Raw genomic sequence first — 25,298 nt, 5'->3', positions numbered from 1 at the left:
GCAACCTCCACAGAGGTCCACCTAGAGAGAGCCAGAGAAGGCAAGCTGAGGTCCAGCTAAGAACTGGTATTTTCCTGAGTTCTTGGCCGAGGGAGACTCAAACAAGAGCCCTCTAGCTGAGTCCTCCAACTCTGGTTCCAGGTGTAGCCCATTCCCTGGTCATGCCCAAACTGCTGACCCTGAGAATCAGGAACATCATAGGCATTTGCGCCTTTAACCTCTTGGGCAATCTCTGGACCCCATTACGGGTAGCATTTTAACTTTCTTTTGATATCTAGGTGCCATAGTCCTTAATCTGCTCACAGTCTCTTAACACTTAGCTGAGCAAACCAGGGCCAGTGCTTTTCACATCTCAGCTGTTTTGGATGCATTGAGATTGGTTTTAATTTATAGCCCTCCCTGTAGCCACTTTCCCTGCATCTCGTATGAAAATATCAGTCATCATGCACTCTCCGCTGCTGGGTGGTGTGGAGGGCGACCTCATGGTTTATCGCATTGTGCTCTCCTGCCTTTGAGCTTTTAAATTTCTGGCTGGATCATAAACATTCATTATGTAGGTTTCCCTCTCCTCACCTTCTACTCCCACCACTCTCCTTTCTTCTGTTTTTCCATCCATCCATCCATCCATCCATCCATCCATCCCTACCATAGCAGACTTCTGTCCACTGAATCACCTAACACTACTGCAGAGTTATATAATCTAGAAGCTTATGTTCATTATTGTGGTAGTTTGAATGTAACTGGCCTCTATAAGCTCGTAGGGAAAGGCACTCTTAGGAGGTGTGGCCTTGTTGGAGGAAGTGTGTCACTATGGGGGTGAGCTTTGAGGTCTCATATATGCTCAAGCCATGTCCAAGGTCTCCATTCACTTCCTGTTGCTTGGGAATCAAGATGCAGAATCCCCAGTTCCGTGCACCTCCAGCACCATGTCTGCCGGCATCGTACCATGTCCTGCCATGATGATACTAAATGAAATCTCTGTAACTGGAAGCCTGTCCCATTTAATGTTTTTCTTTAAAAGAGTTGCCAAGGTCATGGCAACTAAGATAATGATAAATCAAGAAGTTGTAACTCATTAGAAAGTTCCACCGCCTCCCTACATTGAAATCTTATACCAGCAATTATGGGGCTGGAAGGCAGTGGGTATGTGAATGGGACCACTGTCTTGGTTAACAGCATGACTGTTTTTATAGTGGGGGCTTTTGCATCCCACAATAGAAAGGTGCGAAAGGGCTCTCCAAACAAGAAGAGGACCTCCGCAGCCTCAGAACCTGGAAACTATGGTATCTTGCTCTTGGGTTTCCAGACTCCAGAACTGTGGGCAATGACTGTGTGCTGTTTACCCAGTGTAGCACAATTTGTGACAACAGCACAGAGATAGTGAAGTGTGCCACAGCACCACGCTGACCCAGTAGGGTGACGAAGGACACAGAGGTGGGGAAGCTTCCTGCTACCTCCTCCAGGGTGTCTCTCTTCTAACCACCTAACGATGTTCGCTACAGAGCGAGAACCACCAGCAAACCCACTGCGACGTTTTCTTCCTTCCCGGTCTTATCCTCCACAAATTTCAATTGCAAACATAGTTGATAATATTCAGCTATGTACAAAATAATATACCAGGCAATTTCAAAAACCATGTGGAGCTGGCACTTCAGTCATTAGCTGATCATCCGTCAATAAGCTCAAAGCAGGAAGGAATGAATGCTTAGGGAGGCAACACTATCCCTCAGATGTGCTCGTGAATACAGCAAGGATTCCTTAAGCATTGCTGCTTAAGTGTGCAGTGGAACGGAAAATGAGGGAGTCCTGTTCGCAACAAAGGAATCCACAGAGAATCAAACCAGTGGCCTTTAAAAAAAAGTTCATATGCAAATTTTGGAATTTACTGCTTCCAGGTAAAGATTTTGCATTTAGACTAAGAAACAACCTTATCTTTACAGAAGATTCCTGGTCACCATTATGTACAGCAGCAAGGCAGACTTGCTAAGAAAATGGGATATTAAAATAATTATTCTTTCATAATCGAAGTCTAAGAATCAATCTTGACATTTTACCCATCAGTGCTTAAAAGTAGCATTTAAACAAAAGATTGATTCATGTGTTAGATCTTAAGGGAAAACGTCCCTTCCTGATATGCAGAAATCACAAATGATGAGTATATTCTGCAATACATCATTAAAACACCCAGCAGAAAGAAAGAATAAGGGATGCGTGTGATGGTGGGACAACGTATGTTTTAATAAAGAAGCAGCACGGATACTGTGTACATCACCTGTGAGCACAGACTGGATGTGTGACCTGAGCCTGCGTGTGGGACGACAGTGCAGGAGGCCAGTCTCCCCAGAATGGAACTTCCCGGGACATCCTCCCACTATGATTTCTGAAAAGTTTCTGCACCCCAATGAGCCTCTCCATTGGGGCAATGATCCAAATCAGACCAAATCAAACCAAATCAGAAAAAGCCCAGGTTTAATGGATACCAATGCTCCCAGGTGATCTTCCAGCCCCCCAGAGAGGAGACAGGGAAGAAAGACCAGAAAGCCAAGTGTTTGTTCTCTGACTTACAATTTAAATACCTTGAGGGAGTGGTCTTGAGCATCTCTAGGGAGGGGTCATCATTTGGCAGCTTTCTCGGAGGTGGAATCTAGGCTGAGGCAATTCCTAGGGGAGGAGGCTTGGGATGAAACTTCCACCTGAACATTCCAGACTCTTTGAATATAGGGATGCCAGGGGTTGTGGTGTGGCCTTAGCCCAAAAAATTTCTATGTGTCATTTACTGGGACACGGGCAAACAGTGGATGTCATTGTATACATGGAGGTGTGTGTGTGTGTGTGGGTGTGTGTGTGTTTGTTTGTGTGCATCTTGGGGTGCAGCTACAGACCGGGGTGCAGTGGGCAAGGGCTCAGCTCATTCTCTTCACCTCCTTCATAACTACAGTTATACAACACACACAGGCAGGTATGAACAAGTGTGAAGAAAGAGACACCTGGCCTGTGTGGTCTTCTAAGTAGTGTTCTCTTTTTTAACCCTAGACTGGAGGACATATAGAGCTGTTTTCTACTAACACTGAGCAAAAGCACAGTTTCCAGTGTCCCCACAAGTCAGGAAACTGTACAGTGGGATACCCTACACCACTCTGGCTGCTGTTGTCTGTGCCTCGTCTCTCACTCTGCTAGCTGGCTGTTCACATAAGTAGGGAAGCCAGAATGACAAGAGACAATCCACCTTGGCCCGGATATCTCTGCCACTAAAAGTCACAGACCTGGACTTCACATGGATTCTATGTAACTCCTTGTCCAGTATCACTGATATCCACATCGTAAAATAAGAAAATAAAGGCAAATAAATCAATCACAAATTACACATGAAGCTCCACAAACAAGCAGCAACAAATTCAATTTTTTCTAAGTGTTGTGTAGTTATATGGCCCTCCCCCCATGCAGGTCACTAATATCTCTGCTTTTCTTTAACATTTAAGTTTTAACTATTTTTAATTTGCTTTAAAAACTATTCCTACAGTACTACTAAGATGTATATACTGATAAGATCTTTCTCATCCTCAACTGGAAGTGAATGAAAGACAACTCATAATTCTCCAACCCGACTGTGTGGCTCTCTCCAACAATTCTGTGTGTGAATGTCACAGGAGATGAGCCCACAAAAGGCAGCAAGACGCACAGCAGGGACCCTGCATGCTGATGCAAGCTAAGCTCTCTGAGGCTTGTTTCCCAATCTCAGATGCCTCTGTTCTCCATCTTCTGATCAAGCACAACATTCACGTGCCCACACACAGCTAAGGACCTTCACAAGAACGGTGAAACTCAGGACTCTGAGCACAAGAACCATGGAGTGATAATGGATCAGCCAGACACCAGGAATGCTAACTTGAACTAGGAGAGGGCATCCTTCGTTAAGCCCATATTTGAATAGCTTAATACAAACCATAAGTTGTAAAATCAATTCACATTCACAAAATTAAAAAAGAAAACTGACTTACTTGCTCAAATTCATTCTTTTGAAATTCCTCAAAACCGAAAATGTCCAGTATTCCAATGTCCAATGTCTGTGGGCTGGAAGGAAACAGAGAAGAATAAACGGACATTCTCAATAGCCTCCTCTCTAAGGAGACTGCAAATCCACAGTGAGTCACAGCCGATTTCAATGAAAATCAGTGAACAGTGACTTTGGAGTCTGGAGGAAAACTCTGAAAGCTGGCAGTGCCAGACCACCCCTTTAAGGCTGCTCCTCACACCATACACTGATAAATGCACCTTGCTTACTAGGTTAGAAAAAGACCTATGGATGGGTGACGTCATACTTGTTTCTCTGGAGTTGTGTCTGTGTCCTTCCCACTAGACCAGACCGGCTGGCCCTCAGAACTGTGAATCCACATGCTCTGTGGCTGCCTCTCCCTGTGTGCACTCCAGCTTCCTCACACAGTCAAAGTCGGTCCATTCTGTATAAGAGCTACGTTAGGAGGTAGGTGATCTCCAATGGGTCAAATTTTGACCCTTCCTGCTGTTATCTTCCCCATGGACTGTTTATAAAGAAAGGGCAACCTTGACAAATTTAAACCATTTTGTTATTCAATATGAACTGTCTTTGTGGGAATTCAAGGCAGTCTTCGTGATAGTGAGAGTCCTATTGTCTGTGTCCAAGTGGCAGGTGAGGAAGGACAGGGAGGGTGGCTCTGAGCACCCAGACTCCAGGCACCGATGAGAAGATATTTGCCATATACATCTTGGAATTTTAAATTGACAGATGTTCCCTCAGAAATTACTCTGATCATAACAAAGCCAGGAAAATGTTTGAGTCGTTTGCACTGGTGTTGCCATGTGGAGGCGCTCATTCTAAGGAAATGGCTAAAATATCACTAGAGGCTTATGACCAAGGCTTTTCATTGGCTAACTATAGTGGTACCCAAAGAAATGCCCCACAACCAAGATAAGGAATTAAGTGTCATTCATGTATAGTGCATTGATGTAGTAAGAACGGTCCCATTTACAGGGACTTTCTAAACAGAGCATTGCCCAAGTAGAGACAAACAGTCAGGAGGAAACAGAGCATGCTCAGGAGAGGGAAACAGGATTTGTGCTTACTTCCCATCTTTGCTTGGTTATTATGATAACTGGCAAATATTCTACCGATGCTTACAAAATTGTATGAAAACATAGGAAACGTTCAGCAACAATGTAAGTCAAGAGAAAAGCTAGAAACAAATGTATTCTTTAGAAGAGTAACGTCAATCACATTAAACAATGCACAAGGATCCCCCAGAGGATAAAGCCCTTGCCATGCAGGCATGAGGACCTGAGTTGTTTTTTTAATATCTGATTGGGTTCCAAACATGTTTAGTCACTAATTAAGATGGTTTTTTTTAAAAAAAAATCCAGAGTTACAATCAAAATTAAATGTAAGTTTAGAGTACGGTGAGGAGGTCAGTCTGCAAGGCCTCAGGGGAAGGCATGCTTCTTTAGAAGGTGGTTTTGAATCCTTACAACTGAGTAGGAATTGTGTCTGTGACCTCCGTTCTAGGAACTTGCAGTCAGGGAGAGGCCTGTGGTGGCAAAATGACCAACATGGCTGCCATCCCCTGGAAAGCTCCGGTCCTGTCACACAGGTGTGATACAGCATAAACAGCCTCAGACTCACCAACACCCAGTCTTTCAGGCGTAAGGAACATAGCTATGACGTAAGCAAGTCTTTTTACGTCAATTTTCTGAGAGTCCTAATTGGAGTTTCCTTGGTGGCTCACAATGTACATGAGCTTATTAATAAATTAAACACCTTTTACATGACAAAATATTAACTGCTGGACCACTAGTCTGTTTGATCACATGTGTATGTGTGGGTGGGAGGTTTGACTCTTAAGTCAAACACACCATCGGAGCTGAGGTGTCATGGCAGGTAGAAACCAGATTACTTTCTGTTCACCCTCATCCCTTAGAGTTCCCCTGGAGAGTCCTCTAAGGCACAGGTAGGCTCAGGAAAGGAACTCCAAACATATTTAGTCACAAGATAAAAATACATTCTGAAAAGATGGTAAGTCAAGGAAAGTCTTAGGAGCCATGACAGAGTGGGGTTAAACCCAATTTCAACACATGACAAGGAGGCCTTCTGGAAGGCCTGGATGCGGGGCATTCTTTCAGGCAAGCTATTGGGAAGGAACCTCGGCAGAAAAGCCTCAGCTAAGTTATAGGTGAATCGGCTTCTTTGGCAGAGAGCAGACCAATAGGACACCTGGATGGGTAAGAATTATTCTGGATGCCTTCCAGGCTTGAACCTCACTGTTCACCTCATTGACCTTGGGGACACCTGGGTTCACACAGAGGTTAGTGTTGGGGTGTCCCTGAAGGGGTTGACTGCTGTAAAAGTCTCTTGTACGCTTTTATCTGTGAAATCTGCAGCGCAGTCCAGTGCTGTTAATGAACACGGTCCCCTTGTGAGAGCCTGCATTTACAGCCATGCCGTATGCAGACTCATTACCAAGAATATCTCCAGAAACAGAGATCAAGTCAACCTACTATGTGGTTTAATTTTTTTAAAAAAAACCATAAACAATATTTAAATGATATCAATGCTTGCATCCCGGGTCTAAAACAACTCTCATTTCAGGATGATGGGAGGCTGGGTAAATAAAGCTTCGCTCCGCCACCAATTGCTCTCTAGTTATTAAAATGATGGCTCTGCAGCTCGGAAACACAAATACTTACAGTAAATGAAAACAGCAGGTGCAAAACACAGCATCTGAGGGATGAGGCGACAAGGGCCTTCAGACGTGCCTAGAGACAGCCCAAATTGGAAGTCTGGAATGTGATTTGGCTTCCTTTACTGAACTAAAGAAGTAATTGTGGAATGACCCAGAAATTCCACTCCTGGGCATATATCCAAGAGAGCGAGTCCATATGTCCAATTGAAGACAGATACGAGTCTCTGGGGACTTCTTTGTTCATGCAATAAGACTGGTAATGCTACACCAAATGATGAGCCAGTTACCTGTGCTCTTATGTTGCTGTATTTTTTACAGGGGAATCGGGCAGAAGCAAGCTAAGAATGAGTAACTAATAACAGTTGAGCGTGCACCTTAATTCTGAACACTGAGTGGAAGCAGCCACCCAAGTAAAAGAAAAGGAAGGAGCCAAGTCACCCTGAAGATCATGCAGGGTCGTAGGTGGATGCAGAATCCACAGAACCATGTAGATAAAGAGGAGCTAAGGTAGGCTGGCTTTCAGCGGAACAGTAAAGAGACTTAGGTTCCTGTGGATCCCAACTACGTAGAGAACAGAGTTTGCCAGATAAATAAATGCTAAGTGATAGGCTCTTAGATACATGTTTATCTTGGCATGAGTAAGTCCAGAATAACCTGAGGGTATGACATTTTATGACCATCCTCACCTGCTACAAGTCCCCACAGACCATTTGTTATCAGAAAGGTAACTGTGGGGGAGTGCATTCCAGATAAGGCTTCTGAGTAGCTCAGACCTTGAAGGAGAACTGCAGAAGTTCTCAAGTTTTCAAGAAGTTGAACATAGTCACCATAGTGTTTTAATACAACCCACCCTTGAGTTCATTTGTGCCGGGAGGGTCAATTTTCATTGTCAACTCAGCCCCTGGGCATGGCTACTAGGGAGTTAGCAGAGACAATTAGCTGAGCAGGTGATACCTTCCCTGAATGTAGACAATACCTGTCTTTGGACCAGGAGTCCACACTGAATAAAAGGGGGTGGGGGAGAAGAAAGCCAGGCACATGCCGGCATTCCCTGCCCACTTCTTCTTCACTCGTGGAGACATGGGGAGGGGTCTCAGATACACACTTCCGTCCCCATGGTCCATACTTCCTCACCATGATGGGTTGTATCCTCAAACCTTGAGCCAAGACACATGCTTCCTCCCTTAACTCACTTCCTGTTGGGGACTGGATCACAAGGACAAGAAAAGCAACCGGCACAACGTTGGTCTGCCCTCCCATGTTTGCGGACACCTTCTGCAGTCACCTTCTGTGGTGAACTAAAAGCTAGATTTTAGGGATGGACTCTGGACAAAGATGTCACTTCTTCTGGCAGAGGGCACAGATTAGGAAACCACAGGGCATCTTGTGATTGCCATACATTGTAACAGAGGGAGTGACGATCTTGCAAGTTTGTATGTGACATATGAATCTTGGAGTGGGGTGGGGCGGGGGAAGCCACAACAAAGAAAGAAGACCAGGCTCATGCCCCCTGCTTTGTGTACATGTTTATAAGGCTAAGGCTAGTTCTGGCCTTTTCAGGTTGAGGGCCATGCAGTAGTCGGTATGGTTATCTTCTGCCTCTTCTGCAAGTGGATGCTGGGTCCTCATCTTCGGAGTACCCACTGTAAAAAAGCAGTGGTGGAGAAGGAACCAGTGTGAGGATGGAGGATCCAGGACATGGTCATTTCCAGGTGATGTTTCTTTCCGTCTTGGGTCTAGTCAGTGCTCCCCTTTGCTTGACATCTGTGTCCTTTTGTAGGTGAATGGCAATGCTTGGCTGTGGGAGTAAGGGCTTGTGATCAATGCAGTGATGACTATCGGATCTTGTGCCAGAGGAGGACTCATGCCCACCACAACCCAGCACAAGGCGGAAAGGAGGGTGAATTCAGAGGTATTTCAGAAGTTCAGAGTCCATTTTCAGTAAGCCTTTGGCTCACAGAGGTGAAGGACAGTAATCAAATTCTTAAGATCAGGTGAAGAGAAACTCAAGAGATTAAAAATAAAATAAAATAAAAATCACCATATGGTCTGCTTTGAGAGCCAGTGGTTCTGGGAGACAGATCAAGGCAGAGGACACAGTAGGGATAAAAGGCCCATAGGCTGAGTAGGAGGCGTTTTGTGATCTTCCAAGAAGAGGGGCTGTTATTCACCATGGGAAAGCGATGTTCCCCTAACTGGGAAAGGCTGGCAGAATGGATAGACGAGGCTGGCTTTCAGCTACGTGCTGCTCTCCCAAAGAAAGTCACTGTGTGCAGGGGCCACCGCATCCCAAGCAGGAAGCTACACTCTCCATGAAGCTCTTACCTTTCCCCAGAGCTGGACCTTCATAAGGTAGAGCCGCTGGAAGGGTTGAGCTCACAGGGTCACAGGATTTACAGGAGTGACATTGTGATCGGCAACCTTCAAAATTCACCTACTAATCAAGCCAGACACGGTGATGCACAGATGAAATACCAGCCCTTGAGAGGCTGAAGCAAGAGGACTGATCATATGGTAAGACCTTATTTTTTTGTTTTTTTTTTAAAAAGAAATTCAAAATCTATCTACTAAAGATAGCACTCTCGGTTCCTCTAAGAGTCAAAGATCACTGGGCCCTGCCAAATTTATCAGCATTATCTGAGCTAAGGAGGGTAATTCAGAGTTTGCCTTGTGCAGCCTGGAGTGTAAGACTCCAGTTCCAAAGACCCCATATCCTGAGGATTATATAGAGCTACTGGCTCATCCTACAAGGGAGATCTTGACCACCACTGGTCCACTAGCAAAGTCTCAGAACGCCTAGCTTCTCATGGAGTGGAGCCTTCTGTAACACCCTGATCTTATTTTACTGCTCCTTAGAGCCTTATTGGTATGGTAAGATTGCTTGCTGCAGGGAGCTGTGCCTAATTTTGCCACAGAGGGGACTCAGCTTAGGTGTTTGGTGAAGCCAGGGTAAGCGCTCACCATGTGCCTCCAGGCTGCTCACGTGGGTGGTGGTGGTGGTGGTGAAATGTGTTTCCTAGCAGGTCTCATGTTCACAGAGTGAGGAGCTGAGAGAGGTTGCTCACAACCGTGAGGACATGGGATGGCTTGCACGTCTCCTCCTGCAGAGACGACCAGGACTCTTCGGATCTCAGAGTGAGTCCTCAAGCGTTAGTCTCGGATTCTGTGGTTTCTCAGGAGCATCTCAGAGGCTGTCAGAGACCCCAGTGTTCACTGTCTGGAGGACAGCACGTTGGCAGGGTTGGAGCCCTTCCAAGAGTGGGGGTGACTCTGTTGGTGAGAGGTAGCCTCTTCCTAGACTTGCTGAATCTGCTTTATGAACACAGTAGATCAGTAGTCCACGGACACTCTAGGAGACACTGATGATCCATAGTCCACGGACACTCTGGGAGACACTGATCAGTAGTCCACGGATACTCTGGGAGACACTGATGATCCATAGTCCACGGACACCCTGGGAGACACTGATCAGTAGTCCACGGACACTCTGGGAGACACTGAGCTCCTGCCATCGTCCTCCGCCCTCCAGCAGCTCCAATGAGCAGTCCAGCTGGAGAGCACTGGTGGTGAGCAGGTGTGGACGTGGTTGGAATGCGCTTCCTTACAGCCATGCTGAAGCTGTAGCCCTGGGAGGTATGCTGTTCTGTACATCAACCTTGCTCCAGAAGCCAGGCTTACCTTGACTGTTCTCATTTGGTCTTTTGACTTAAAAAAAAAAAGTCCAGGATTCCTGGCAGTCAGTGGGAGAACCATATTGGAAAAGGTGGGGTTTGGTAAATTTGGAAGAAAATGACCCATGGTGTCCTTTCCACTTCAAGGAGGAAGCCGCCAGAGTCCTGGGTACTGTGAGGGCCGCTGAGCAAGTTGTTTAAACTCGTGGGTCATGAAATCAAAACATCAAGCCAGCAATCTATGACTCCAGAGCCTCTGTGTGCTGATGATGGGGAATAACAAACACAGCTGCTAAGACTTGAGAAAAATTGAGATCTACTAGGAGAAGGCATTTCACTTAAGACCGCCTTCCTGTTAAGTGGTAGCTCAGGATAGCCCAGGTCCTCCACTGATTAGAGGTATGAAAACCCAGCCGGCAGATTAAACCACTGTGCACACAAATCCACAGCCCCGTCCTTAGATGCATCTGCGCATGAAATTTGCGTGTTTCCAACACATTAGCCACCCGTCTCAGTCAGACTGTCGAGGAATTATTATCTCTGTTCTTCTATCTTTATCCATTTATGACAGTTTTTTGTCCCTTCCTGCCAATTGCATTCTAACTCAAACCCTCCTTTTGCATTTTTACTGTCTTAAAAATAAATGCTAACTCATATATGTATAGGACTACATACGTGACTACAGGTTTACAAATGTACTTGTCACTAGTGTCACACCAGATCCCGGTTCCTCCTCTCGTGGCAAGAACAGTTGTCACCAGCTCATTCAGCTTTCTGCGCCTCTGCATGCTACACGGTCACCACTTTGCACCTGTGATCAGCATTTTCCTGCCCACACCCCAAGGCTCAGGTCTTACTGTGTATTTTTAAAGCAAGCTTCTGGATATCTTTACAATTTAAAGCAGGCATTGGGTAACAGAAGTCTTTATCACCTGGAGGTTTCAGACCTTGGGGCCCTGTTGGCTGATTTATCCAAGTGCTGAGGGACACCCAAGTCACACTGAGTGGCCATGTGGGAAGCACAGGCAGGAGACTAGCCACTGCAATGCACCAAGCGCCTCTCCTCACAGTGGCTTCCCTCCAGGCTGCCTGTCACTTAACAGCAGTTCCTCCAGTTCACTGAAAGTGTTGGCAGCAGAGGCAGGAGCACCTGGTTAGGCAAAGTCTCAGACAAGGCATATCCAGATGCAAAGACTCCGAGAACAGCCCTACCCTCAGGCATTGCTCCCATTCGGAAATGTTTTAGCGTAATCCCAATTTCACTGGGAGTAAGGAAATCGCTTACGTAAAGCAGAACTGATTTGAAACTCTTCTCGCTTTAAAACAAAACCCTCCTTGCCGGACCCCATGGTTTTATTTTAAAAACTGTCTTTTGTGCGTGTGTGTATGTGTATGCTAACAGGAGCCCGAAGAGAGTGTTGGATTCCCTGCAATTGGGGTCACAGGTACTTATGAGCCGCCACATAGGTGATAGGAATCAAACCTACATATTTTGGAAGAGCAGCCAGTACTCATGACTGCTGAACCACCCCTTCAGGGCCCCCCCCCGACTACTTCACTAGAGGACACACACTGGAAAAAAAGCGGGGTTTGGAATAAGGCCTGTCAGCATTCACACCCAAACCCTTCCTTTTGTTGCTGTGAAATCCCACCATTTTCAAAAGCTTTCTCTCTCTCTCTCTCTCTTTATGTAAAAACAGAGAAAAATGCCAATCTGATGCCCGTTGTCAGAGTACAGAACGACAGGCCTTGGTGCCTAGCCTAACTCATATACATCAAGTTCAGCATAAGATAATCACAGTCAATATCCCTTCATCATGAGTCTCAGCTGCACAGCTGAAGAAGCCAGGCTTGGGTGGCTGTGTCTCCAAGGAGACAGTGTGTACAGAGAGAAAAACCCAGACCAATTCTAGCAGGCTTTGCATACTGTGTGTAGCCTCCTTGATCAGGAGACATTTATAAAGCAATGGTGTTTAACTATGGTTACTGGCATAGCCTACAAGGACTTTCTGAGATTGGGGCTCAGCCTGAAGAATAGTGTGGTTACAAAAGCATAATCCTCCTGCCTCCACTTCCTTAGGGCTGTTGTACATCACCATAGGTGGCTTTTAGTTTGGGGCCAAGATAAAGACTTTCTGTTCCCCATTCTTATCCCTCTGGGGCATTGCTTCTTCTGGCCTGACTTCCAGTACGCCCCAGTGACTGCACGGGGAGTTAAGGAACTGATGCCTTTAAGGCCACTGAGCAGGATGGGTCACAGGTACTGAGAGGAGGGTGAGCAAGGGTGACAGGAGCTGCCCTGGGTTCTGTCCTTTGCATAAACAAACACACAAACAAAACACAGGCTGGCTTGCACATTCCTGACTCAAAAAAGTCAAAAAGTAGGATGCTGGATATTTATCTGCCCTAAAATCAAATTACTAATGACTTGGAAATTTTATTGAAACAATTTGGCTTTCAGATACTATTCTCAAAGACTACAAGAGCCATCATTAAGGAGAAAGCCCCTGGCATTTGATGCTAGGCCACTCAGGCTTCCACAGATCAGCTGTGCCTCCTATAAACAAGAACAGGACCCAAATAGACTAGCCTCCCTTCCTTGTATAAGCTGTGCCATTCTTGAAAATGATTCGCAAACATTAGGACGGATGTTTAAGTTCAACCATGATTTTGTCCAAGGTGTCTTGGCAACTTTTATAATAAGAGCAACACGTTCTTACAGCTGTCTGTCATGAGGACCCTTACATCTCACCGGGTGCTAGGGTGTCTGGGGCTGCAGTCAAGTCCTTCCTACTCCTCTAGATCTTCCTATCGGGAAATAAGAACACAAGGGGGATCATGAAAAGCAGACGCAGTTACAGAGGAAGGGAGATGGAGACGCTTGGCTCTTGGAGAAATCACTGTGCCTGTCAGTGTGTGTGTTGGGGGGAGTGGAGCGAGAGACTTGTTTAGAGAGCAGGTTTTGCTTCAGATACTTGCTAAATTACAGTTTGGGTTGTCATGGTAATCAGCAGAATGATTTAAACAAGTCTACCCAGAAATAGAAACCACTTGTACTGTATTCATAAAAATCAAAGAAATCTCTTTATTTAATGAAAAGAAAATTCTCAAATTTGAATGAAGGGAAACAGGGTGTGTCAGGTTCGCTTCTCTGATGAACTGCTGGTTATGACGTCTTGGAGAAGCTAAAACATGTAGGAAACTCGTGGGACGAGCTCGGAGATACTTAGAGGGTAGTTTATAGGCCTGGAGCAAAGAAAATCATTGAAAAACACCAAACAAACATTCAACTTGTAAACTCAGAAAACAGAAAAGCAAGGCTCAAAATGACTGGGAACCATAAAACAGTTAAAACAAAGTAATGTGAGACTTGACGATCAAATAAAAAATATTTTTTTTAGAAACAATTTGACCCAGACCAAAGGTGTGCACAAACCAGAAGAGGCACAAAAATTACCACTACAGGTATAAATTAAATGAAAGACTATAAAAATGCACCTGCAATTGGCATGACAGCCTTAAAGTGGGTAGTTTTTTTTTTAATTAATTAATTTATTATGGATACAGTGTTTTGTCTGCATGCCAGAAGAGAGAACCAGATCAAATTACAGATGGTTGTGAGCCACCATGTGGGTGCTGGGAATTGAACTCAGGATCTCTGGAAGAGCAGCCAGTGCTCTTAACCTCTGAGCCATCTCTCCAGCCCCTTAAAGTGGGTAGTTTTGTAGCAAGCATGTGACTCAAAAAAGAAACAAAATTACAGGGTCACAGTCAACCTGATTCCTAACTGGTGGAAGCCATTAGGAACATTGTAGAGAGGAGAGTAACACAGTTGTACTCATGAGTGAGGTGAAAGACCTAGAATCTTGTCTCTCTTCATGAAAACAAAAACAAACTAAACCAAACAGGGCTGGCGACCTTACAGGGAGAATGAGTCAACATAAAAAATAAAATGGGGGCTGAGGGAGCTCAGTGGTGAAAAGCCATGGCTGCCCCTGCAGAGGACCAGGTTTGGTTCCCAGCACCCAGCAAGGCTCATAATCATTTCTAACTACAGTTCCATCACCTCTGATGGCTCCTCTGACTTCTGTGACCACAAGGCACTAATGTGGTGCACATTCATACATGTAGGCAAACACTTAATAAAAAATAAAACATTTAAAGTAGCTAAAAAATACTTTATAAATGAAAATGGACTTGTGAGTTGTGTGTAACAATAGTAATTAAAGATTAATTAAGTAAATGGGGAGAGGTGGAATTGACAAATTCAGAACTCATATATGAAAGTCTGAAAAAAAGAGCGGGGTAGAGTTGGACATGCCTTAATCCTAGCACTTGGAGGCAAAGGCAGGTAGATCTCTGTGAGTTTGAGGCCAGCCTGATTTACTTACCCAGTTCTAGGCTAGAGCTATGAGACCCTGTCTTAAATGATAAATAAAATCAAAAAATAAAAATAAAACAAATAGTCTCATTAAAAAATTAAACATTTAAAAATTAATTTAAAATATACATAAAGGCAAGAAATGAAATGGTTATCATTATTCCAATAGATTGTTTTTAAAGTTTAGATGAGATACAGTAGCTTTTCAGAAAAGATTATCTACCAGAATTTTAAGTAAACATGCTGCATAAGGACAAAGAATACTATTGTCATCATTTCGGAAACAAGACAAGATGTACCATCATGCATTCCCAACTGCATCTGGCATTGCTAGCCAGTGCAATAAAACAGCAAGAGAAACAACAGGCACAGAGGGGAGAAGCATCCTCTTGATTGTTTAATTAGAAAATACTAAGCTATGCCATCAAAAATTTATCAGAACCAATAAGAAAAGTCTGCAAAGAATTTAAGATTTCTAGACAGAAGATCAACCTGGGAAACTCTCCATTCAGTATCTCAATAAACTGAACCATAACAGCGTCCATGGTAGGAACACCTAGGGATGCGTCCAGAAAAGAGAAGCAGGAGAGACACTCTGAATGGGCAGATGGGTACGCGGCAGGCATTGCTGACCGAGCGGACGGGTACGCGGCAGGCATTGCTGACCGAGCGAGAGCGCAGCAAACACCCTAATGCAGAAGCCACAGCCTAGGAGGGACAAGCCCATGGGCATCTGTGGGTGTGGTTCTGGGCAATGTCCTCAAAGAATGTTTCATGAAAATCAAAACGAATACAGAAGGTGTATGAAGGAATAAAGATAACCAAAACAAGGGAAAGAACTCGAGTCTCTTAACAAGAATCAAGTCATTACAATGTATTATTGATATAATTTCAATCAGATTAAAACCTGGAGGGGATTGAGCACAGCTGTTCAAAGAGCAGGGCTCCTGGAATACCAAAGTCAACTATGAAATCATTTCAATCCCTCATCTGGGAAGTGATATTTCTGATTTGTTGAAGATCTCAGAGTTTTAAGGGGGAAAATATAAAATAGTCTTGTAATAAGAGAAGACCGATAAGGCCCTGCAGAAAGGCTAAAATATGCTGTTGTACATCCGCGACATGTTGCCAGGCCACGGTGCAAGGCTGCCTTGCTGGGAGAGTCACTGCTCCATCAGAGAAATGCAGACTCATGCTCCGACTGCAATTCTGCCACAAAAGCCCAGCCCAGGGGAATCCTGGGTGTGTGTCAGAGGCTGTTCACGAGCCTGCAGCCCTGCCGGCAACTGAGGAAAATGTGGAAAGAGACTTAGCCATCTGCAGATGAAGTTTCTGGATCCACGGGAATTAATTCGGCAAGTGAAAGCAACTTTCTTGATGAGTCGATGCGGTTCAATCGCAAAACCAACACGGAGTTAAAAACAAAGCACAGAAAACAGACTGCAGGCTGGTTCTTTGGGGCTTCTTATCACATTGTGTTCTTCTGCAGCGGTTGGGAGAAGGTGGACGGCTGTGGAGCCAAAGAAATACCCGGGAAGGACTGAGCCAGGTCTATGCCAGCAAACAGAAGGGACTTTTGCTTTTAGTTCTGTCTGTTCCTTCCGTCCTATTAAAAACGGAACGCTGAGTGCTACGGCTGCAGGTAAACAGCTGCCTGCCATTAACTTTGTACTCACCTTGATTATTCAAACTTTTCTAGCAAAGAATAAAAGATGACATATGATAATGAAGAATATCACTCATTAAATGGAAAAAGAAATCCTGGGTGCAACTACCTTCATCTTCCCAACAAATGCAAAGCAGGCATTTTATTATTTTTGAGGCATTTAAAAATTAATAACATAAATCCATTTATTGAGAATTAAGTGCTTTCAATAGGATTAACAATGAATGTATAAACTTGTCTTTTTTAAAAACCTGGTGCTTAGTTCTGTGCTGATCTCTGGATTTTTACTGTATATTCTACAGCCTTTCCTCTATGCTTTCCTGGGGATGACTTTATGGCTTGCAATCCTGACCGTTTAAATCTTCATTGTCATTCCAGTCAAGTACTACAAGGGGAAAGACGGTTCTTGAGCAAAGTAAGGCTTCCACCGGGTTTTTAGACACACATCAACGCTCTAAATTTCACAGTGTTTGTCTGCTTTTGTATTTGTTAAATAAGGGCAGACAGTGTACCCTTTCCTGGAGCATAACAGTTACCAAATATGAAACAGAGACCAAACAGGAGTGCGAGAAGGAAGCAAAGGATTGTCTCTCATCACATGGTGTTGTGGATTGAGTGGCGAGGACCTCACAGGCCCAGACACTGGAATGCTTGGTTTCCAGGTAGTGGAGCTGTCTGGAAAAGACTGGGAAGTGTGACCTTATTAGAGGAGCTGTGTTGTTGGAGGTGGGCTTTGAGCTCTCTCCTTTCTCTTTCTCTCCCTATGATTTGGGGATCTGATGTAAACTCTCAGTTACTGCTCCAGTCCATTCCATGCCTGCATATCACTATGGTGTTCCCTCACCATGGTGACCGCAGATACACCTCCTGGAACTATAAGCAAGGCCCCAATTAAATGATTTCTCTTCAGAGTTGCCTTGGCCATGGTATCTCTTCATAACAACAGAAAAATAGTTAAGACACACAGTCAAACACACATTTCTTCAAATATGTATACTGGTTAACAGTAGGGAGACTGGATGGCTTGAGAAATGCCACAAATATTAGTTCACCAGCCTTCTTTTCTATCCGACAGTCACCCTCAGTGCTTGACAAGGTGAGGGGGTGACCTCATGCCTCCTGGAGAAAGCTCTTGTCATTTTACATCACAAGCTGAGCCCTTCCTCTCTGTCTCCCCTCCCAGCATTCCCGGGGACATGGGTACTCCTATGTTCTTCTCTCTGTGGCACATACACCATGGATCTCCACCATTTCCTTGGCTCAGGTCCTATGCTGGCTGGCTTAAGTCACCTTGACACAAGCTAGAGTCATCTGAGAGCAGGGGACCTCAATTAAGGAATTGCCTTCATAAGATCAGGCTCATATGTTTGAATGCATGGTCTCCAGTTGCTAGCCTCCAGTTGGTGGAGCTGTTTGGGAAGGATTGGGAGGTGTGGCCTTGTTGGAGGTGGTGTCACTGGGGGCTGGCTTTGAGGCTTCAAAGGCTTGTGCCATTCCTAGTTAGCTCTCTCTGCCTCCTGATTATGTCTCAAAAGTGAACTCTTGGCTACTGCTCCATGCCTGCCTGCCTGCCCACTATGATGAACATGGATGAACCCGGTGGGATGAAAGTCAGGATAAAATTCTTTCTTTTTATAAGCTGTCCTGGTCAAAAGTCTCTTCATGGTAATAGAAAAGTAACTAGACACAAACAAAGTACAGGTTTTTTTTTCTATATCTGCGGGGGGTCACCCAGGTCTGGCTCCACGCTTTCAACACAGAAAACTAATGTCAAAAATCCCTCTCAAAACCAGTTACAGGCCTATGTCATCTGCATCAGTTGGAGCCTTATCTCTGGGGTCCAGGGACTATAAATTATACTCCATATTCTTTCTGAGGGTGTTATGGTGTCCTGGGCCTCCCTCCACGAAGAGACAGTCCATCACACACCCGCCTCTCAGACATTGCAGCACCGCTGTTTCCCAGAACACTGGGAGGGGACCTGGGCAAGAACCGCCCATGGCGGTCCTTTACTGGGCTCTGTAAGAACATGTCCCGGGACTGATGGGCCGACCAAATTCCGGGAACTCTGACAACAGAACTTGATCCTCTGTCTCCCTTTGCCTCTTTCCATGGCGGATGTGTGCACTGAACAAGAATGCAGAGATGAGAACGGGTGCTATCAGGTCCCCTCCCCCCAGAGCCAAGAAGAACAATAGCATCCCTAGAGGTCTGGTGGTCTAGAGGTCCCTAGAGTGAACTGGATGGAGGTGAGGACAATAGAAAGGGGAGGTGGGAGGAGCCACAGGGATGCTCTGCCTGTCAGTGGGCTAGGAAAAGAAGAGGCGGTCCGGGAGGCAGACTGTTTGCCCTGCTGCAGGTTAGCTCAGTGTTTTCAAGCATATTAACATAATTTATAATACTATTTTGATTATTCTATTTTATAACTGTTGCTAAATTATTTGGGGGTGTTGCTTGTGTTTTGTTGTTGTTATTTTTTGTTTGTTTTTCAAGACAGGGTTTCTCTGTGTAGAGAACTGGAACTCTATAGTCCAGGCTGTCCTCAGACTCAGAGATCCCCCTGCCTCTGCCTCCCCAGTGCTGGATTTGAAGGCCTGTGCCACCACCCCTGGCTGGTGATGTCAGTTTTTAATAGTGATATTGTCACCCACTCCTCCACAGCCAAGAAAAACCAATGTCCCTAGAAAGGATTGACATCTGAAAGCTGTGGTTTTAAAATGTATTTTTCTCAGAGAAAGGCTTGGGAAGGACTGTGGGGGAGGCTCCCCTCTCACCTTCTCAGTTATTCGCCCTTTAACAATAAAATACACCTGTTTTAGGTTTTCGCTTTTTAACGGCATTTTACCCATAAGGCACTAGTGTACATTGCAGATGATAAAGTTTTAAAGAAATATAATGCATGGCTGTTGCAGAGGTTCTGGTCTGCTCACTGCTATTGTTATTAGCTCTGTTTACCTCCTTGCATCAGGCCACTTTGAACTAAGCCTAAGAAACAGTTCCAGGTTGCTCCAAGGCTGACCTGCCTCTACTGTGGTCTAAAGCACCTATGGAGCCACACAGATGCCAAGGGCTCAGGAGATGGGAGCCCAGAAAAGCTGACATTCATCTTCCAGGTGAACACAGAGACAGTATATGTTTATGTCAATTAACTAGTCATCCAACACACCCTGCCTGGCAACACAGGGTTTCCACAGAGGAAGAAGTCTTTGTGGAATTCAGGGTGAGAAAGTACAATTATTTCTTCATAATATGTTGCAGGATATTTGTGAACTATGCAAAGATGTATTGCATTTGTTTAATTATGTAAAGAAGTCTTTATTTGGGAGCCAGTTGCTGGCCCAAAGAAAAGGCCAACTACAATAATACAGCCATCTGACTTTAGGAAAGGAGGTGGTCATTCCAAGAGAAGGCACTGGTCTGCTTTGGCTTTGCTTGGCTCCTTTCACAGTTAAAGTACAGCTGACCGGCCTCCGCTCTCGCTTGAGATTTTCACAATAGAACACGTGCGGAAATATTCCCACCCCATCGTCTGTGTGCTTGCCACCTTCAACCACTAGGATATCAGGGTTCTAAACGTGCGGTTTTCTGCACAGTTATAATGCTTTAAAACAAACGGGGTCTGGTGAACCCCAAAAGCCTATCGTGAGGTTATACAAACATGATCTGACCTTCTTGGCTCAAAAAGTGGTCTTCTTCAGTGTAGGAAGTGCTGTGGGAATTCCTGAGAGTTAGAAATGGGCCCGGTGGTGGTGCACACCTTTACTCCCAGCACTCTGGAGGAAGAGGCAGGTGGATCTCTGGGAGTTCCAGGCCAGTCTGGTCTACAGAAGCTAGTTCCAACACAACTAACAAGACAAACCCTGTCTTGAAAAAAACCAATCAATCAATCAATCAATAAAAAGAGTTAAAAATGCAGCAGATTAAACTCTCCCTTGCTTTTCTCAGGACTTAAATCCAACTTTGGGTGATTCTTGGGAAAAAATGCTAATGATTTCAAGGACATACCGTCCCTTAGAGGTGGAGTGTATAACTCTAATTTGTGATTCATTTCTCACTCACCATGAATACTCATATAGCTGCTTACCAAGAACAGCAAAAGCTAAGGCTGCCCTCCACTTTTCCATTCTGACACACCAGGCAAAGCATCCACTGGAAAGGAGGCCATGTCTCCTCTCTTCATCATATCTAAGGGGTTCTGGTCATACAAATTTAAGTCTTTGTAGGATCCAAATGTCAAGTGGAAATTTTCTAGAAGACTCTGTGTCCCCAGGTTTATGTATGAATTAAATATTAATTGATCAGCATCCACGTGAGCAAGGATGCTGGTATCTTTCTATCAGGTTAATTAGGTAAACCTAGCACTCGGGTACCAGCTGTGAACAGACATCACATCTATAGGCTGTGACATCTCATTTCTATTGTCAACTTGATTGGATTAAGAACTGAGGTAGGATGTCCTTCTGTATATGTGTTGCTATTACTGGTTCATGAATGAAGCTGCTTTGGCCTATGGTAGGGCAGAATGTAGCCAGGCTAGAAGAGAGCGAGAGAGAGCGAGAGAGAACGAGAGAGAGCAAGAGAGAGAGGGCAAAGTCAGAGAGATGCCATGTAGCTGCTGGAATCTTTCCAGTAAGCCACAGCCTCTAGCGATACACAGATTAATAGACATGGGTTAATTTAAGATGTAAGAGCTAGGTAATAAGAAGTTTGAGCTAATAGAGCCAACAGTGTTGTAATTAATATAGTTTCTGTGTGATTATTTGGATATGGGCATCTGGGAAACAAACAAACAGTCTCTGTTTACAAAGAACTGCATGGGGGCGTTAGTGAGGTACAACTTTGGGGGGGTGTGTCTGTGAGACTGAATGGAGAGGAAGAGACTCCCCTGGGAATGGACAGTACCATCCCAGGGGCAGGGCTCCTGAACTTCCCCTTTCCCTATTTCCTGACCCACTGACTCCTGAGAAAGGTACATTTGGCCAACTGCTCACAGCCCCAACCTTCCCTTGCATGCTGGAGTGTCTCTTCCAACCCGGAACCAAGAATAAACCTTTGTTTCTCAAGCCTTCTCATATTGCATCACAGGGAGGGGATGGGCGGGGAACCACAGACCAGACAGAGAAACAAGAGTTGCAACTCTATGCACTGCAGAGCTGGGCTCAAGCCCTCATCGCACCAGGGAAAGAGCCAAGGGCTTCTGCTAAGATGCTCGAGCTGCCCTCAGCTCTCAGAACAGTGTGAGCACAGTGTTGAGCACTGGGATTCTGCACAGGTGCATTTGAAGGGTCCTTAATATCCCTTAGTTTAAAACCTGAAATGTCTATACTCCCAACTTTCCCATTAACTGATGCTAATTTTAATATTTTCCAAAGAATGGCTTGATTCAGGAATTGGGTAAAGAACTCTAGGACAACAGAAAATATTACTCAGAGGGTTTCATTCAAAGACAAGCCTGCGAAGACTTCCAAGTGCAATTTCACTTTCAGATGTCATCTCAAGGTCATTACCAGGGACAAGAATAATAACAGAGTTTTTCATTGACAAAATGCCATGGAAATCTATAATATTTAGATGATCAAATAGCCATGAAAAGCTACTGCTTAGAGATGATTAGGGGTAGCCAAGAGCACTGCCACAGGGACCCTTTGTCAAATAATCTACGGCAGAATTCGACACATCATCAAGCTGCTTCTGAAAGAGACGCACATGGCCTCTCAACCGACTCCTGAGCTTTATTCTTAGATGTCTTGTTCCTAGATTCATAAACCGTCTATTCTTCTCCCTGCACAAAAGACCACATCTATACCTTCATTCTAGAGAGAACACATTTGCATATCTATGCGTGAGAGACAGTTTGATTCATCCATCTCTGCTGGTGGGTGGGAAGGTGGGCTGGGGGCTCATATTTCTAAAGCATAATCACTAATACCCTTCCAGTGAAATTAGCTTGTTAAAATGAAGTCTGAATGAAGCCTACCCCTGGGCTGCAATATGAAACAGCCCTCTGAATTAAGGCCTGAGTTATGTATACCAGAATAACCCAAGGTCCAGCATCCACAGTCCCTGAATTCCATGTGACTGGATAACCCAGGGGCCAACATCCACAGTCCCTGAGTACCATGTGGATGGATAACCCAGGGGCCAACATCCACAGTCCCCGAGTACCATGTGGATGGATAACCCAGGGGCCAACATCCACAGTCCCCGATTACCATGTGGATGGATAACCCAGGGGCCAACATCCACAGTCCCTGGGTACCATGTGGATGGAACCCAGGGGCCAACATCCACAGTCCCTGAGTTGTGTGTGACTGGCTGGGTGACACTGGGATCAGTGGGTCCACAGCCCTGGAGCTGTGTGTGACAGGGTAATACAGGCACAAGCATCTACAGCTCCTACCTTTTATAGTCATCTTGATTCTGGAGGCAGCAGTTCACGGCGTTTATCAGAAAACCAAACAGACGGCCATACAGCGACTTGGCCAAGAGATCCCGGTAAAATGCAGCCATCTGTGTAGTATGCCGGCGTATTACCACGTCTCCTGGATTGGTAGGAGAAAGAGGAGGTGTGAGGACAAGTGGTCTCCTCATTAGAAGCCAAAACCATGGTGTATGTCCCATTCATTCCCGGTGACATCCACACATATCCGAAAATGTTGAAAGGGACGCTGGAAGCACCTGTCAGTTACACGCATGACGCCATCTAAGGAGTGCCGGGTGCCTCGACTGACTAGAACTTCTGAGCACCCTGTTCACCTCTCCACGGCTGAGCCATTTCCTTGCAGTTAGAGCGCTAACTCAGGGTCCTGCCTGTGAGTGTTTAATAACAGCCCTCCGGCTGGGCACTGAACCAGCCCCGGGACATTTGAACACTTGTCTGTCTGGAAAGTGATGGTAAAACCTGCGGAGCTAGGAGACAAGACTTCAGGAGGAAGCATCCGCCACTCTCAAAAGGAGTGATGGACATCGCGGGAGAGGAGAACGTCCATAGTGAAAAGGCCAGTGAGGGGACCCGGGGACCCAGGGAAGAGAGTTGGGTGGCCTGGGGTACAGACACAGCTGATGTGGCACTTCTATGGGAGACAGCGCAGCACGGGAATGGGGGTTAGGGTTCTTGTCTGTGGCTTTGGCATCTTTAAATCTCCTGCTCAGCAAGTGGCAGGGACAGGAGAGTCCCTCTAGTCTGGAAGAGAACGGAGCAGCCACTGAGACGATTTAGAACTGTACTGCCTTGAGAGGGCAAGGACAAGGTCATGGGTGTGGAAGAGCACAAGGCAGAGAAACAAGTGCCGCCTTCTAGGAGACGGTACCAGTACCACCTCAGTTCCCGGGCTAACATGGCTGAGGTGTTCTGAAGAGTGACCTACAGGGTGGGAAGGTGAGGGAGGGAGGGTGGTGTGAGTGGAGAAAACCAGATAGTTGCACACTAAGGGACAAGGGAGTTTAACATGTGTTCAGAGGCACACAGCACAGGGTCCTGCAGAACATCACGGTGCACCATGTGGCTGGGTGAGGATGTGTGGATGGAGAATGTCTAGAAATGACCGTGAGTGGGGACCTGGAAGCCCACCCTCCAGGGAGGAGCTGAGGGAGAACGTATCTTTGAAAGACTGTCAGCCACAAGCGAAAGCACATTAGCATTCCATTCTGTTGTCCCCACAGAATGAGGGGAAATGAGCAAAGTCCCGCTAAAAACATCGGCAGAGGTTGCTATCACGGTTCAGGTCGAGAGATGAGAGCAATGAGAATGGGAAGTATTTATGGGGTCACGGGGATCCGATCTACTCTGTGGAGAAGGAAGAGAGGGGGAAGGGGAGCCAGCTAGACCTGGTGAGCAGCTGGGTGGATCGTGAGACGTGTGGAAGGGAATTCTAAGAGGCAGAGGTCATAAGTCAAGCAACAAAATACCTGCAGGTGAGCCCACGGGGTAGCAGGTGAGTTCAGTGTAAGTCAGGGTCTGAGGGAGGCGGGCATGACAGACTCACTGGGTAGCAGGTGAGTTCAGAGCACAAGAGTTGGCCGAGGCAAGCCCTCCCAGCTCTCGAGAGGAAGGTGGAAGAAGAGCATCAATCATGAAGTTGTGATGGATAACTGATACACACCTAGGAGATCCAGTCTCCCTGTGCACCGAGCAGGGCCACACACCACACAGGGATTAGACATGTAGAGAGGGTTGGAAGCCGGCGTGTAAAGGGAGACAGCCTCTTGCCTCCGGCCTGGCATCCACAGTGATTAACCCCTTTTTATCTGAATGCTTTCCTCTCTGAGGAGAGATACAGTTGTGCCCACCTCGTGACCATTTGTGAGATCAAAACTGACAACATTCGGAACAGCTGGCACTGTGCCACCCACCCATAAACACCCAATAAATGACAGCTCCCATTGTGAGCGGAAAAGGCGGAGAGAAAGCTGCCCTACCCCCACAAAAGGTCCTTGTTTTACGAGAATAAATCCTCTTAGATTGATGGCTTTGTTTTTCTGAACTGACAGGTTGATTAGGAAGGGGGCTAGTTAATCAGAAAGGCCTCCCAGGAGCATAGCTGTGTTCCCATACAGTAAAAAGGGACCAAACAGGCTTGTAACACTCTCTCCGTTGACACTCGATCCATGCAAACAGTTTCCCTGTGTTGAGACAGATGCGTTTTTGTTTTTTTTTTTATTTCTCTACTTGAAAGAAGCCCAGGAACTGTACAAAGGTAAAAGGCAGATTTACCTTTAAAATACTGAATATCAGTTGTTAAGGCGGACGCCAGCTCATCGGTGGATACTTGCAACATGCCGGCCACTGAAATCAAAAGCAGGCTGTAAGTGTGAAGTCACGGTGTATGTTGATATCAGGAACATTGCACTTTCGTTCATCACGTGCATGC

The 25,298-nt window shown here is 45.6% G+C and overlaps 1 protein-coding gene across 2 annotated transcripts in view; it reads right to left on the bottom strand.

Annotated features, from left to right (window-relative positions):
- Positions 1–25,298, bottom strand: part of Myo16 (myosin XVI) — a 418,849-nt gene that overhangs the window by 161,580 nt on the left and 231,971 nt on the right. For both annotated transcript variants that reach the window (XM_075986134.1, XM_075986133.1), the window contains exons 19-21: positions 25,142–25,213; positions 22,829–22,970; positions 3,999–4,071 (exon numbers count right to left, since the gene is read on the bottom strand). In XM_075986134.1, coding sequence (XP_075842249.1) covers positions 3,999–4,071; positions 22,829–22,970; positions 25,142–25,213 — 287 coding nt within the window. The remainder of the gene's footprint in view (positions 1–3,998; positions 4,072–22,828; positions 22,971–25,141; positions 25,214–25,298) is intronic.

Source organism: Microtus pennsylvanicus, chromosome 9, assembly GCF_037038515.1.
Source record: "Microtus pennsylvanicus isolate mMicPen1 chromosome 9, mMicPen1.hap1, whole genome shotgun sequence".
Lineage (NCBI taxonomy): Eukaryota > Metazoa > Chordata > Mammalia > Rodentia > Cricetidae > Microtus > Microtus pennsylvanicus.
Note: the sequence above shows the minus strand (reverse complement) of the source record. Positions and strands in the feature narration are given on the sequence as shown.